Below are 15,842 nucleotides of genomic sequence, written 5' to 3' on the forward strand. Positions count from 1 at the left end.
TGTGGCCGTAGCTACACGACGAAAATCGATCGGAAACGATTCGACCACGTCATTGGTTTCCACATCAATGAACATGCAAGCAAGTTCGGAGGAATTGAATGCACTATCCGCAGCAACAGGCAAACGGGACAATGCATCGACGTTTCCTTGCTTAGCAGTGGACCGATACAAGATATCGTAGCAGTACTGCGAGAGGAAAATAGACCAGCAAATGAATTTCTGCGCTGTACGTGGAGGTACAGGCTTGTTCGGATGAAAAAGCGATGTCAAAGGTTTGTGGTCTGTGATGATGGTAAAGTGACAACCATACAAGAAATCATGAAACTTAGTAACACCAAATACGAGACCCAAAGCTTCTTTCTCGATCTGTGAATAATTTCTTTGCGCAGACGAGAGCAATTTGGACACAAAGGCAATAGGGCGATTGTGCGAACCATCTTTGTGCGCAAGCACAGCACCGATCCCGAAATCCGATGCATCCACCATCAACAAAAGGGGCTTCCGGGGATCGAATGGCGTAAGGCAAGTATTGGAAAGCAACGCCGATTTCAACTGGCGAAAGGCGCGTTCGCATTCCGTCGTCCAGACGAACGGAACACATTTACGGCGTAAGCGATGAAGCGGAGCTGAAATGGAAGAGGCGTGGCGCACATAGCGATGATAATAATTTATTTTTCCCAGCACACTCTGTAGCTGCTTCAAATTCTGCGGCGAAGGCAAGTCTTGTATGGCACAGAGGTGCTCAGGACTGGGATGTATGCCTTGGGCATTGAGTACATGGCCCAGATGTGGTAAGTCACGAGCAAAAAACACACATTTGTCCTTCCGCAAACGAAGACCATTTTGGCTCAAGACCTGAAATAATGTTCTGAGATTGGTTAAATGTTCTTCTTCTGTCTTTCCGGAGATCACAATATCGTCCAGATGGTTTGCTGCAGTAGGAACCGACGCACAAACAGTTTGTAGATATTGCTGAAACAAAGCAGGGGCGGATGCACACCCGAATGGCAGTCGTTTGAATCGGTACAACCAAGATGCGTGTTAACCACTAAAACGCGCTGGGATTCTTCGTCCACCGGTATTTGCAAGTACGCATCTGCTAGGTCCAACTTCGAAAAATATTTACCCGGGCACAGTTTGTCAAAAAGATCTTCTGGGCAGGGTAAAGGAAAAGTTGCAATCACTAGTTGTGGATTCACTGTAGCTTTGAAGTCCACACACAGTCTCAATTTTCTGGAAGGTTTTCGCAAAATTACTAACGGTGACTCCCAGAGAGAAGCCTGCACACGTTCAATCACACCTTGTGATTCCAAATCGTGTAATGTTCGTGCGACCTCATCACGCAATGCGTGGGGAACATTGCGCGCTCTGAAAAATTTCGGTTGCGCGTTGACTTTCAGTTCCAAATGTGCTTTATAGTTCTTAGCGCAACCAAGGCCCGGTGCAAAAATGTCTGCAAACTCTTCACATAGACGAGAAACACTGTCTGAAGGCACAATCTGGTTCACCGATAGGACCTGATTGACTATAGACAAGTTAAACAACTGAAATAAATCAAAACCAAACAAGTTCACTGCAGAAGAAGAATGCAGGACGTACAATGACACAAGTTTTGTTTGTCCCTTGTATTTTGCAAGAAGGCTGCACTGTCCTAACACAGGGATTGCTTGTCCCGAATAACTACTTAACTTAACATTTACAGCACGCAACGGAGGTGTACCCAGCTGTTTGTACGTGTCTTGATTGATCAAGGAAACTGCAGCTCCGGTATCGAGCTGGAATGGTATCACGTCGCCATTAATGTCCAAGTCTACAAAAAGTTTATTGTCCTGCTGACGACAAGAGCGACTGTCTCGTGCAATGTGAACTGACACTGGTACTGAATCACTTGCGACTTGACGGGATTTCCGGCGATGTCGACGCACACTATTTGTGGGACGAACACAGTCATTGTTAGAAAGAGTGGCACTGGGCGGAGTGGAATGAACTACATGAATTTCCATGGGCGAAGGTTCACGAGCCTGAGTATTCTTGGTTCGATTCCGATTCCGGCACGAAGCAAAGGGCCTGGAATGGTTGTGAGTGTCCGATCTGAGCTTTTTCTGGCAAACACTTTGAACATGTCCCTTTTTAATACAGAAAAAGCAGATAGCTTGGCGTGACGGGCAGTTCTCATGCGAATGTCTAGCAGCACACCGCGGGCATGATTTTAGCACTGCATTTGCTTGCTTGCGCGGGACACGTGGCTGAGGTCTTGGCGGCTTTGGCACGGCCGGGCGCGAGGACTGTTTACTGTTCCGTGCAGCTCGCCCGGCGGGCCGGTTAATGTGACACACGACTGGTGAAGTTTCAAATGATTCCTGAGCAAAGTCAAGTGTGTCCTGCCGATACAATATGTCTATCACTTGTTGAAGGGAGGGATTGACTAGTTTCAAAATCTGTTCCCGTATACGAACATCAGAAACGTTCTGTGCAATTGCATCACGTACCATAGTATCTGAATAAGGGAGTCCACATTGACACTCAAAAGCACAATCCCTAGTAAGGCCTTGCAAGGTTGCAACCCACTCTCTATTAGTCTGACCGGCCGTACGTTTTGTACGAAAGAACGTATACCGTTTGGCAACCACATTGACTGATTCTTTGAAATATGCATCTAATGCAGACAAAATTTCTTCGTACGACAGAGTTTCTACGTCGCGTCGGGGAAACAATTTGACTATCACATGGTATGTGGACACGCCGACACACGATAATAAGAAAGGCTGCCGCTCGTTACCTTGAATTCTGTAGGCGGCGAGATGGAATCCAAATTGGCGTGACCACTTCGTCCAGCTTTCCAGTGCCGCATCAAAAGGACAAAATGGTGGTGCAACTGCGTGGTGTGGCTGCGGTAGCGGTGGAGCGGCAGCTGCCGCATCGTTTTGCATTGCACGCTGACCCTGGACGAGCTGTCCAAGGGCATCCAGCAAGGCCTGCGTCTGCTGGTTCTGTAAGCGATAAAATTCGGACAGTACATCTGGAGATTGTGGCGAAGCCATGACACAAGTAAATCAGGGCAAATACGAGCGCAAAATCCTCGTCGTCATATGTTGTGAATTGGCAGGAGCCAATTCACGGGGTTTGGAGGAAGCCGAAAGGCACGCGTTTAAGCTCACGCAGGCTGGCGTGAGGTCTGGAACAGGTAAAGTAATTATACTAGCAAGAAAAGTACGTAACTGCCGGAATACTTAACTTTAATTCATAATTGGTGAACATCGGTCTGACAGTACATGCATCACAAGATAACTAGCAAATGATAATGGCGCCTTGCTAGGTCGTAGCAAATGACATAGCTGAAGGCTATGCTAGTATTCTTTCCTGTTTGATCCAGTGGGGGGGGATTTCTTTAACCTAAAAACCCACATGTGCACACCACATGTTCTCCACTATGCTAGTTGCTGTGTCCTGCTTATAGTGCTTTTCTGGCCTATTAAAGTGGGTTTAACAATTCTCGACCCTATAGCAGAGGTTGGGAAATGTACTTTCAAGATTGTCACAGAATCATCAGAGTTCCTGGTTTAAGCCTTCCAGTCAGCTCTGCGCCAGAAAACCGCACTCAGTTCTAGGAACAATTCAGTAAAACACTAGCTGTGCTTCCTCCCCATGTGTGAAGCTGACTGCCTTCAACATAAGCTGCGCTGCCTTTAGGAACCAAGGATGCCCTCTGAACCCAGGCTGTAGGCATTGTTTGTGCTGACATGAATCATGATTTGTAGCTGGGTGCACCCCGTATGCTCCATCATTACTGGTAGTCTCCACACCATGGACAGTGACCTTCCTTCCCAACTTGCTCGTTATTTCCGTAAGGAGCTCCGTCATCTGCCTAACTTTGGAACTCCCGGTGAGAACCCCCTCTGTGTTTGTTTGACCCCAGACCCAACGGACATGGTGCCTTGTGCTGCCTCAGATGTACTTTCAGCAGTGGACAATACCACAGACCTATTTTTAAGGTGTAAGGGAGTAGCCATGTAGCCATACCTATTTACATATTTTCTTCTTCCGCCCAGAGATTCGTGCCCTGCCAGTGTTCTCCATTCACCATCAGATGAGTGTTAATCGGCCAGGATGAGCGAATTGGAAAATGCTGCAACATCAGGGACCCAAGACGAAGCTCCTAGGTACCAGAGGTGCCAAAGAATTTGTCTCAAGGTGCCCTAATGCCACTGCAGCCCATAGCAGCATCCTGAAGCCTGTTGACTGTGGCTGCTTGTGGACAATGGCCAATTCCCCCCCCCCCCCCCCCCCCCCCCCTCATCCCCCCACCCTTGTCTATTTACAACGGGCACAGTCCCCATCCAGCTTCAATCAGTGTTCATCTATACCACAAGGAATATAACACTAATCCAGGCAGTCTTTGAATGCAATCTGTAAGTATTTCTGCTATGCTACTTCTGATTAATACTAAACTGCAAAGTAAGCTTATGCAATACAAATGTACTAACATTTACACAAAACTTAATAGTGAGGTAGTGTACCATTCTAGGCAACCCAGTAAAATACACAGACAAAATTCACTTCTTTCAGAAGCACATGAGAACAAAAACTAACTAAAATCTCATTTACAAACACAAACTGCTGCTGCTCATGGCACACCCACTCATTTATTCAGTTGTGTTTGTGTAAAATAAAAGAAAGAACAACCCCATTCAAGAAAATGACTCATTTCAAGAAATTTAATGTGGCTCTAATTGTGTAAAATAAAAGAAAGAACAACCCCATTCAAGAAAATGACTCATTTCAGGAAATTTAATGTGGCTCTAAGTCCAAGCAATAAAAAGACTATTGAAAAATTCACGAAGTTTATATTTGCAGGCTAGAAAAAAGTTAGAATAATTTTTTAACTATACACATGTATTAATTTTTCTTTACATGACATCTGTTCACGTTTTTTTTGCACATTTTTCCCTTCATGATGTATGTTATGAAAACAGATGTCTGTCATTCAACCATGGAAGAAGTTCTCCATTGCAGTAATACGACTGTCATAATTGGAGATTGTTCTCATTAGATAAATTTGTTTTGAAGACTGATTTTTTTTCTATTGACAATAGAAGAAGAAACCAGTGAGGGAGAAATTATTTAATTCAATGCAGAGCATGCATTCCACCAGAAGTACAACTGCATACTGAACCTCAGGAAAGCCTCAATAGATATTGGAAGGATGGAGTCACTCTGTGAGGTGTGCTTGGAGATTACAGTTGGTTGTGCTTTACCTGTAAAAGGCCCAGATATGCTTTCGAGCTCAATTCCAGTACACTGTTCTGATTTGCCACACACAATCAAACTACTGGTTTCCATGTCTGTGATGCATGACAAGCATATGATTTCATGCTCTACTCTGCAGGAAAGGGCCACATTTGCTAAGAGAAAGAGAGTGTGGTGTGTTTAAGACAGAAATAAGATTGCTTTCATCCCAGAGGAATGGAGTGAACATAGAGAGGTAGTTGAGGGATCTACAAATCTCAAGTGGTTATTATAAAAGTGTAATATCAAGAAAGAAAACTTTGTTTTAAGAAATGTAATACAGGGTTGAATGACTTGAAGGAAAATTTCAAAATGTGACCATATAGTTAGTTAGTTACATGTTCCATAGATCATTTCTTTTATTGAAATGATATGGAATGAGTTAGTTTACAAGATATGTGTATATGATTAGTGTTAATATTAATAAAAACATTATCATTTTATCCCTAATCATGCAACTACTAATGAAAACAATTTTTTAAAAGCTGGATACCAGTTTTTAAGTAGAAATTCATCAATGGAATAGAAGGAGTTGTGCAGGAGAAATGATTTTAAATTACATTTTAAACTTGCTTTGGTGCCTGTCAACAGGCATTTTATGTTATTTGGCAAATAATCAGAAATTTTTATTGCTGCATATTGAACTGTGAGCCACTGGCAGCGTTAACAATTTGTAATAAGTCATTTTTCCCCTCTAGTGTTACAGGTATGTACATCACTGTTCCGCTCAAATTGTCATTGATTGTTTTTGACGAATTTCATTAGTGAAAATATGTATTATGATGGTGCAGTTAAAATGCCTAGCTCCTTGAAGAGATACCTACATGATGTCCATGGATGAACACCACAAATTATTCTTGCTGCTCGCTTTTGTGCAGTCAATACTTTCTTTCTAAGTAATGAGTTATCCCAAAAAATTATTCCATACAACATTACTTAGTGGAAATACACAAAATTTGTCAAGAGGCTGATACATTTGTTTCCAAAATTGGCAGTTGTACAAAGAGCAAAAATAGCTAAACTTAATAGTTTGAGAGGCTCAGTATCACACTTCTTCCATTCCAAGTTTTCATCAATATGTACATCCAAAAATTTGGAGCATTGTACTCAACTTACTGATTCCTGCTCATGTGCTGCACCAATTGTTGGTATGACTCTATTTGTTTTCTGCGTAAAGTTCCAATTTTACTTGTTGAATGTTAAGTGGAAGGTGATTTACGTATATAAGGAATAGGAGTGGATCCAAACATGAACTCTGTGGGTGTCCCTTTGTTACTTTACCCCAGTCACTAAAATTTTCTGTCTTTCTGACATTGAATTATTCAGCACAACCTTTTGCATTCCACTTGTCAAGTATGACTCAAACCAGTTGTGTGAAAAGCCATCATTTCCATAAAACTTGAGTTTTTCTAAGAAAGTATCATGATCCACACAACTCAAGGCTACGGAGAGATCACAAAAAATGCCAACTGGTGATATATTATTATTTAAGGCTAGTAGTACTTGATGTGTGAATGTATAAATAGATTCTTAGTTGAGCAACGTTTTAAGAATTTAAACTGTGATACGCTAAGTAAATTGTTTCCACTTAAATATGTGACTACTTTTGAGTACATTACTGTTTTGAATATTTTGGAGAAAGATGTCAGTAAGGAAACTGAATGATAATTGTCTTTACTTCACGTATCACAATTTGGGTTCCAGAAAGGTTGCTCAATTGAGAATCTATTTATACATTCACACATCAAATACTACAAGCCTTAAATAATAATATATCACAAGTTGGCATTTTTTGTGATCTCTCTATAGCTTTCAATTTTGTAGATCATAATACTTTCATACAAAAACTCAAGTTTTATGGAAATGATGGCTTGTCACCTTTCTTACGAAGTGGTTTAATAATTGCATATTTTAACCTTTCTGGAAAAATTCCCTGTGTCAGTGATGCATTGCATTTTCACTAAGGACATTACTTATTAAGGTGCAAAAACTTTTCAGAATTCTGTTTGAAATCCCATCAACCCTACAAGAGCTTTTGTTTTGTAGAATTCTTGTGATTGTACTAATTTCAATGAAGGATGTTGGTGGTACTTTTCTTGTTGCTTAAGTTTTGTGGAATGACATTTTTAATATATTCTCTTGCTTCTTCAACTGAACCATTTAATCTTGTATTTTCTGCTGCATTTAGAAAGTGGTTGTTAAAAAGTACTTGCAGCTTGTGCATTATCAGTCTCTACATTGTCATTTACTATAATTATTATTGGATCTTTTACACTGACTGGCTGTCTTATCTCACATTGGACAACATCCCGTATAGTTTTATTTGTTACAAATTGACTATGGAATAAAATGAATGCGACATTAGCATCTCTTGCTACATATACTTCATCCCATACCACCCCTTTTTGCTTACTCTTAAAACATTGTCTCTTGTTCTCATTGTAAGCCTATCTGCTTTATAGGAACTGCCTTCAGGTTGTAATGCACCATACTGTTCATTTCCATCAATTGTGCTTTGTGATCAGACAGTCCATTAGCAATTAGACACACACTGATTGTTGCAGCCTGAGCACTGTCTTTAAAAATGTTATCAATCAGTGTCGTACTGTTTTACTGCAGAGGAGTTGGAAAAGTAACTATTGAAATTAGATCGAAACACACAAATAATAATTCTAGTTCATTTATCCTGTCCGTATCTTTTAAGATATCTACATTGAAATCTCAAAAAACTACTAACTTTTTCATCTTGTCTGACAGGCTGCTCAGTAATGCATTTAGATTTCTTATAAGTAGCTGAAAGTTTCCTAGAGACAATCTGTAGACTGTTACATTTATCAGAGAAGTGTTCTGCAGTAACAGCTCACAAGTACCTGCTTCTAGGTTCTGGTAAACATGAAAACTATTTCTTTCAATATTTTTGAATTTGTGTTCAACTTTCACTTATGTTGCTACTCCTCCTTTTTCCATGTAACTCTCCACAAAAATTATTGAACTCGGTAACTGCTGGTATTTAATTTCTCCATTCCTGTGGCTACATGGCATTCAAAGAGGCACAGAACATCTATCCCTTCAGAATTTTTCACAGCTTCTAACTATAAAGTAAGCTCATCTATCTTGTTTTACAACCCTCTAATGATCTGATGAAACAAATTAATTTTACATTTCTGGAAACTGTTGCACAGATTATGGTGTTAAACTTCTCAAATTTCTTTCAATACTCCCAATCTCTAACAAGACTCTAACCTAGAAGATGTGTCCCTTTGATACAAGTAATCACAGGGGTTTGTCTTGTGTGCTCGTGGCTTCTCTCACACACTCTCCAAGGTGTTCAACTAATCTTTCCTTCGCCCTCCTATTTAGGTGCAGGTCATGATTAGTGTATCCTCATTTACCAGTTGCAGCAACGGACATGGCACAGATATGAGACTTTTTTCCAGCCAAAAGTAACTTGCTCAGCTCTTTGTTCACACAGCTCACAGCTGTGTTAACCCAGGGCTGATCATGTCACTGCAAAACTTCAACAAACCCACATTAGTGCGTGCTGTTCCTGCTTCAATTTTTTCCAGATCACCTTTAATGCTATAGTCTAAGTTGCTAGTCAAGCTTTTTCCTGGTTCTCCAGCAATAGGTTGCTTATCCTTGCCATCAAAATCTCTACACAAGGTCCCTATGTTCTCTTTCACCTGGCTAGGCTTGGCTAGATTTCGTGACACTTGTTACCTGGTATTCTATGCCTAGCTTTTCCTGCAGCAGTTAGCCTATCCCTCTCCTGTGAATGGTCCCTAGAAGCAAGACTTCTTTCTACGTGACTTTTCTACCGAACTAGCCTTAAAGTCGTTTCTACAAGTCTACTGTACTGTATGTATTAAGCTCAAACACTGGTTGAAGCACTTCACCTATTTCAGGTAACAAGTTAAACTGATTGCTAACCAGAATTCGAAATGTGATTTCTTAGGTTTTCTCCTTTTGCTATTACTTGTCGTCTTTTCTCAGCTCCAATTGTCTTTTGCCTCTTTCAGCCTATTTAATTCAAAATATGCCATTTGTGATTCTGCCTGGACAGCACAAATCTTTTTTTTTCCCTTTTCCACAATTTCAGGGGGAGCAGATACCAATACCAAGTTCCCAAGTGCACCTGAAGACAGTAGAATGACTTGGATAGATTAATAAATAAAACTTTGATGTAAGAATTAACACAACTAAGATGAGCAATGAAGATTTGTGGAAAGGCAATTAGTGATTTGCTGTATGTCAGATATCAATATTCCAGAGGTTGTCAAAGATCCAAGTATGAAAGATTATTAGCAAGTTAGATGTAGTAGGTATATTGAGTGGAAAGTATTGGGATGAACTAGCAAGAAATGCAGAACTCCATCAAGCTGAAAAAAAAAGTTGAAAAAGAAAGAGAAAAATCTTTCATCAGCTTCGCTGCTTAAACTTCAATCTGTAGGGCTTGATAATATTGCAGTCCAGCACCCCCAACCCCCCATACCACCTCCCAAAAAGCTTTCCCCATCTCCTCCTGCCACTCTTCTTTGCTGCAGCGCAACATCTTTCATCTTTCTGCGAACATCAAAAGTACTCAAACTGGTGACAGAGTGCCCTGAAGCGATGTACAAGGTGTGTCTGTAGGACTAGTCATTATTCAGGAATATGGCAGGAACAATCATTGAAAAAAAAAAAAAAAACAGTAAACATAGGCAGTAAAATGCATACCTTAAAAGCTAATAGAACTTCTTAAATAGAAGAGTTTCACAGTAGCAGTGATGAACATGTGCTCATAGCTCATAGGTTATGCGCTTTAGTAGAGTCCATGTTTACTAGACTTTTCTGCTTCAAATGATCGTTCCTATTGTATTCCTGAATATTGACCAGTGCTCCTGTGACATCCTGTATAATGTTCCTCAGTTGAGAAAAGGTGTAAGAAACTAATGGCACTACATATGTTAATAGGGCACATAGAAAAGATGTCTTACACTCATACATGTGAAGTTCTAGCTGTAGTTATTAAATGAAGAAAAATTCATGCATCAAATATCTGTTCTGTATTATCACATTGAGTTTTCACAAGTTAATGGTATTTCTGTAGACATCATCCACGACTGATCATAAACATTTACAGATTAATTCAGTTCTTCATAAAACAATTATTACTCAATCTCCAAAAAGATGATTAGTGCTCTGGGTACATGACCTTAAACCACAACAGCTGCCCACGGACTGCTCAAGACTCATGCTTGAAAATCCTCTTGATTGACCAGATAACACAGTAGCCAACCACCATCCTGTTTCAGTTTACATAACCTGGTACTTTCCTTCTTTCAGCCAATCCCAGTTACTGAATGAGGTGGGACAGTGGTTAGCACACTGGACACACATTTGGGAGGACAACAGTTTGAAACCACTTATGGCCATCCTAATTTAGATTTTCCGTGAATTCCCTAAATCGCTTCAGGCAAATGCCGGGATGATTCCTTTGAAAGGGCATGGCTGATTTTCTTCCCCATCCTTTGCTAATCCGATGGAACCCATGACCTCACTGTTTGATCCCATGCCCCAAAACCAACCAACCATCCCAGTTCTAAAATCAGATTACAAAATAAATACAAACTAATACATTTGAAAAAAATTTTTAAAAAATCAAATTAACCTATCTTTATACTGACCTGATGGACGGGAGGAAATAGTATATTTCTGGAGTACCAAAAACTGGCTAATTTACAAATATCATGTTCCCCCATGTACGTGGCTCACATGAAGGATACATGATCTGGACCCCACAATCATTCACACTTAGTTACTAACAATTTCGATGATCCATACTCCGGATACATACTGCATTCACCACGTCATTGTCTCAGAAAATAGAACAAATGAAAATAATGTCATTCAACAGATAAAATAATGGTAGCTGTCTGAAACTAATACTATTATGTAAATTTTAGCTTGCTCAGTTAAAATTCTGTTTACTTGCTTATTTAATGATCAAGTATTTAGTTCTTCACTGACATTTACACACAACAAATTAGACTGTCATGAAGTTATTTATCAAGGAAAGATTTTGAATGTATCAAAAGTTACTTTAGATATTAAACTGAAATTCGTTCTGTCATAAACTATTATCATTACAAAAGGCTATACAAAGTTTAGTAATAATCAGTGTTTAATAATTCATAGTGATATACATAATAAGTGATATCTGTTATTTTCTGATGCACAACTTGGTTTGATGAGCTGGCTGATTCATGCGTAACACACATCACTTTCAGTGTTCGAAAGCCTTCTCTAGGACTATGAGTCATTTCGTGTGGTAAAACACCTTCTGTTAGATTCCCGGTATATTGCTAAGTTTTATCTTGTCTTCAGAATTCTGTTAGAATTATGCTGGCACAATTGGAACACTCCCCAGGGTAATAATGTACCTTTGCTTTGCTAGGTGGAGGGAAGTCAGAGTGTTTTCATTGCTTGTCCCAGTCTTTTCTTTCCGATTATTAGTGATGAAGCCAGCATTCCAGCTTCATGGCTGCATCAGTAGCACACGAAAAATTCTTTTTGCTGATATTTTTACAGCAGTTTAGCATGCTATACTGATCCTAGAGTAAAGGCAACCACTCTTGCTTTTGTTGGATGATTTATGTTAAGGATTACACCATAACTCAAACTAACCTGAATAATTTGTTTCATTTTGTGGTGACCATTTTGAAATATCATTTTCCGCTATTGTGTGGTCTCATGCACAGAAAAATTTTTTACTTACACATCTTCCAAGTAGCATAGATGCTATCCTGTTTATGCCATGAATGACTGTTTTATCTTTTGCATTTCATAATTTTATTTACTAATACAAATTTATTTTTGCATTTCTGAATTGGTGTTGCTATCTGCTGTTGTCTAACTATGCTCCATTTCTGTTCACTTGTTAATTCTCTGTTAATCTTCTGCATCACCCATTTTTAAAAATTTTTTTTAACTTCCCAGTATTTTGTTGCACAGGTTCATTTCTTTCATTAGTTATTTCCCTAGTCAGCATGGTATAAAGATCCACATGGTAACCTCTTTTTGTAGATGTGTGGAAAACTAGTCTGCATGTTGCATTAAAAAAAACTTTTATTGTTGATCACATTTCCAGGTGATGAGAATAATTGAAAATATTCGACCAGATAGACAAACAGTTATGTTCAGTGCTACTTTTCCTCGACAAATGGAAGCATTGGCACGAAGAATACTCACAAAACCTGTTGAAGTTCAGGTATGTAAGACTGAGAGACCTTTGTAGCCCATTTTCAGAAATGTGTTGGCAGTTTTGTTGAGTATTTAAGTTTTGCTATTTGTTTCAGGTTGGTGGCCGCAGTATAGTGTGTCGTGATGTTGAACAGCATGTGGTGATTTTGGATGAAGAACAAAAATTCCTCAAACTTTTGGAATTACTTGGGCATTACCAAGGACAAGGCAGTGTCATTGTTTTTGTTGATAAGCAAGAAAATGCCGATGCTTTATTAAAAGATCTGATGAAGGCATCATACAACTGTATGTCATTGCATGGTGGAATTGACCAGTTTGATCGAGACTCAACTATTGTGGATTTCAAAGCAGGAAAAGTCAAACTGCTTGTAGCAACGTCAGTGGCTGCCAGAGGACTTGATGTCAAACATCTCATTCTTGTTGTTAATTATGATTGTCCAAATCATTATGAAGATTACGTACATCGTTGTGGACGAACAGGCAGGCGAGTTGATTAATTCAACATACGGTATTTGACATTTACTGAAAAGATTTGTCTTAAATTGTAGGCAGTAAATCAAAATTCTATTGTATTTACATTTTATAACATAAAGGTGGGCATTTTCGCGCTTAGAGCTGGTTGTATAAAATTTGCTGGCTGGAGATTAATTTTGACCTTAGTACAGGAAATGGACCCAGTTCACAAATTTGCTATATTGTGCAACACCGAACTTGGATCAAATAAAAAAAGATTAAGTTTTGATCTAAATTAACAGGAAACATGTTTTGCCACACTGCTAAGTCAAATATTGATGTGATTACCAAACTTTGACTGTAGATATTAATTGTACAGCATACATCTGCAATATTTATTATTGAAATTTTTGTATTGCAAAGGTGGAATAAAATAAGCAGAATATGGTTCGTGCTTCAGATTTCTCCACAGTTGAAACTTATTGATAGCTGCAAATCTTCCTAGGCCAGTATCCTGCAGCATAAAATGTTAAAAGTTAATTGCAGTACGCAAATTGGCTTTATCCATAGCGTGATGCAACTGATTTGACTTCAAAGTCATACTGTTGTATTCTGTGACATCATGTTAGGCTGTAAGTAGAATGCTGAGCATGATGCAGATATCTTCATGTTGTAGATCGTTGGCCACAGATTAGGCAGCTTTCTTTGTGGATGGAAGTTTCTACATTTCACAGCTTTTAAAGCCATTTTTATTCTGTGTTTACAAAACTATTGGTGCTGAGAACAGGAGAGGTACATGACTACTTATTGACTGTAAAAGATGTTACTATTGACTGACCTACATGCACTTACGATTTCACATAAAAAACACAGATACTGCTATCATAGCATCTTATACGCAATGTGGGCATTCAGTAGTTAAATCATCATCCTCCCGTGAACTGTAACGTTCACCCTTCAGGTCAGGGTCAGTGGGCGTCTGTGTTGAACAGATAAGGTGGTGATGTCACAAGTATTGGAGACCAACCTCCATGAGCTGGTGAGAGTTCCAGTCTTATGCCCAAAGGCATCAGTGAAGTAGTAACATTTTATTAATGTGATTGATACATTGAATAATGACTTCTTGGGTGCAGTGGAAATGGGCTGGGCTTCTTGCTCAGTTGTTGGTGAGGAATGCTAGACACAGTACTCTGACAGCTCATTTAGATTGCAGCAAGTCGGGCACACTGTCTGGCACTAAGGCCGTGCAGGGTGTAGCAGCAGGGACTAGCAAGGCGGACCTAGGATGCACCTCTGTGATACAGTGGGTCTCAGTGCTCTCGAAGATGCACGCTTAGGTGGAAGCCCAGGGCTCTATCAGCACACATGGAATAGAGCCAGGAAGGTGGCACTCAGGTGCCCACACAGTGAGCAGTTGATGGCAGCTTGCAGTCAGTTGGTTTGGGCCTTCATCAGAGGAAGGCCTAGTAGGTCTGCATCTTGTATCAGTCACAAATGTGACCGATCAGTAATGGAAGTGAGGAGCAGTGAAGTCCAACCGCTGCCTGCAGGTAGCAGTATCATTGTTGAATTCTTCAGAAGGCAGCAAGCACCACCACATGGTTCACCAGCAGAGTTAAACTGAACTAGTGAGAGTGTCATTTTATCAGGATAGTTGATGCAGATGGAATGACCAGACACTGAGGATGAGATGTCTGAAACGGGGTATTTAAAGCCAGACATTATGTCAGTGTAGCAGATTATGTGGCCATTTGCACTTATTTCACTGGAGTGTCAGTGATTCTGTTTGCACTGTGGTGTCTGACTTACAGACAGTTTTCCCTGCTTGTGCATTTCTCAACAGTACTAGAATGCCTTGGAGCAGTGTAGCTCAGATGTTGCATGTTGATACTCTGTATTGTAGAGTTTGCGTAATGACATTCTGGGTGCTGTCACACTGCTCCTTGTTGTGGCTCTGCTCGCTGTGTGGTAATGAGTTAATGAGTGTTGCCTTGCTTTTACAATGTTGGCACTCTTCACATACTCTAGATTATAATTGTGACACCCTGTCTGAATTGGACTAGGTTCTTTAAACATCTGTGTTGAGCAATTGCTTTCAAAGTTTATTAGTGCACTGGGAACAAGGTTGCTGTGCAGCAGAACATTTGACTTGCATAGAACTTAATATCAATTGCTATTCAAGCCTAGATAGCTTTTTTGTAAGAAATGTTCAATCATTATTATCTGCTTTTGAACTGGTTATAGAAAATATTTCAAAATTTTTTTTTTTTTTTTTTTTTGCACTCTAATGCTAGGTGTCATGCCACATGAGTTACGAGTCTTCTCCAAGAATTTTTACGAGAACAGTTGTTCTCCCCTCATTGCTTAAGTCTGCAATAATTTCCTTAACCTACGCTTGAAGGCCAAAAAAATTATTTCAAAATTCAGTAGTGTGGAAGTAATGTATTCATGTATTTACTTGCCACTTTTTGTTTCAATACCCCACTTCTTTATTATTTACTTCTTATCAACTTGAACAAAACAAAATTTGTTCTTTGTATTGTAACTAGGTTGTGAACCAAAAACTGCAGTTGAAATTGAGCTGGTCTGTGATATATGCTCGTCAAAGTTGATGACAGTTCATGGCTAAATAATCTGTGATCAGTGTTTATACAATGAAGAGTACTTTGTTCAGTTTAATCAGAGTTCATTTTTTGTACAGTATAAGTTGTTTGTCATTTTAGTTCATTATTGGAGCCCCTTACAATGAAGTTGTCTTTTTCTTACACTGTTTTTTGCTGTTGGGCACCACCACCCCAAGGAACTTTCACCACTGTGATAAACAGCCAACATCACATCTGCATCTAACCCCCATGACTACT

The 15,842-nt window shown here is 39.6% G+C and overlaps 1 protein-coding gene across 1 annotated transcript in view; it reads left to right on the forward strand.

The window, feature by feature from the left end:
• The window catches only part of LOC124776527 (probable ATP-dependent RNA helicase DDX46), a 172,942-nt gene that overhangs the window by 132,003 nt on the left and 25,097 nt on the right, over nucleotides 1-15,842 (forward strand). The window contains exons 13-14 of the mRNA XM_047251554.1: nucleotides 12,416-12,535; nucleotides 12,624-13,012. Coding sequence (XP_047107510.1) covers nucleotides 12,416-12,535; nucleotides 12,624-13,012 — 509 coding nt within the window. The remainder of the gene's footprint in view (nucleotides 1-12,415; nucleotides 12,536-12,623; nucleotides 13,013-15,842) is intronic.

Source organism: Schistocerca piceifrons, chromosome 2 (assembly GCF_021461385.2).
Source record: "Schistocerca piceifrons isolate TAMUIC-IGC-003096 chromosome 2, iqSchPice1.1, whole genome shotgun sequence".
Taxonomy (NCBI): domain Eukaryota; kingdom Metazoa; phylum Arthropoda; class Insecta; order Orthoptera; family Acrididae; genus Schistocerca; species Schistocerca piceifrons.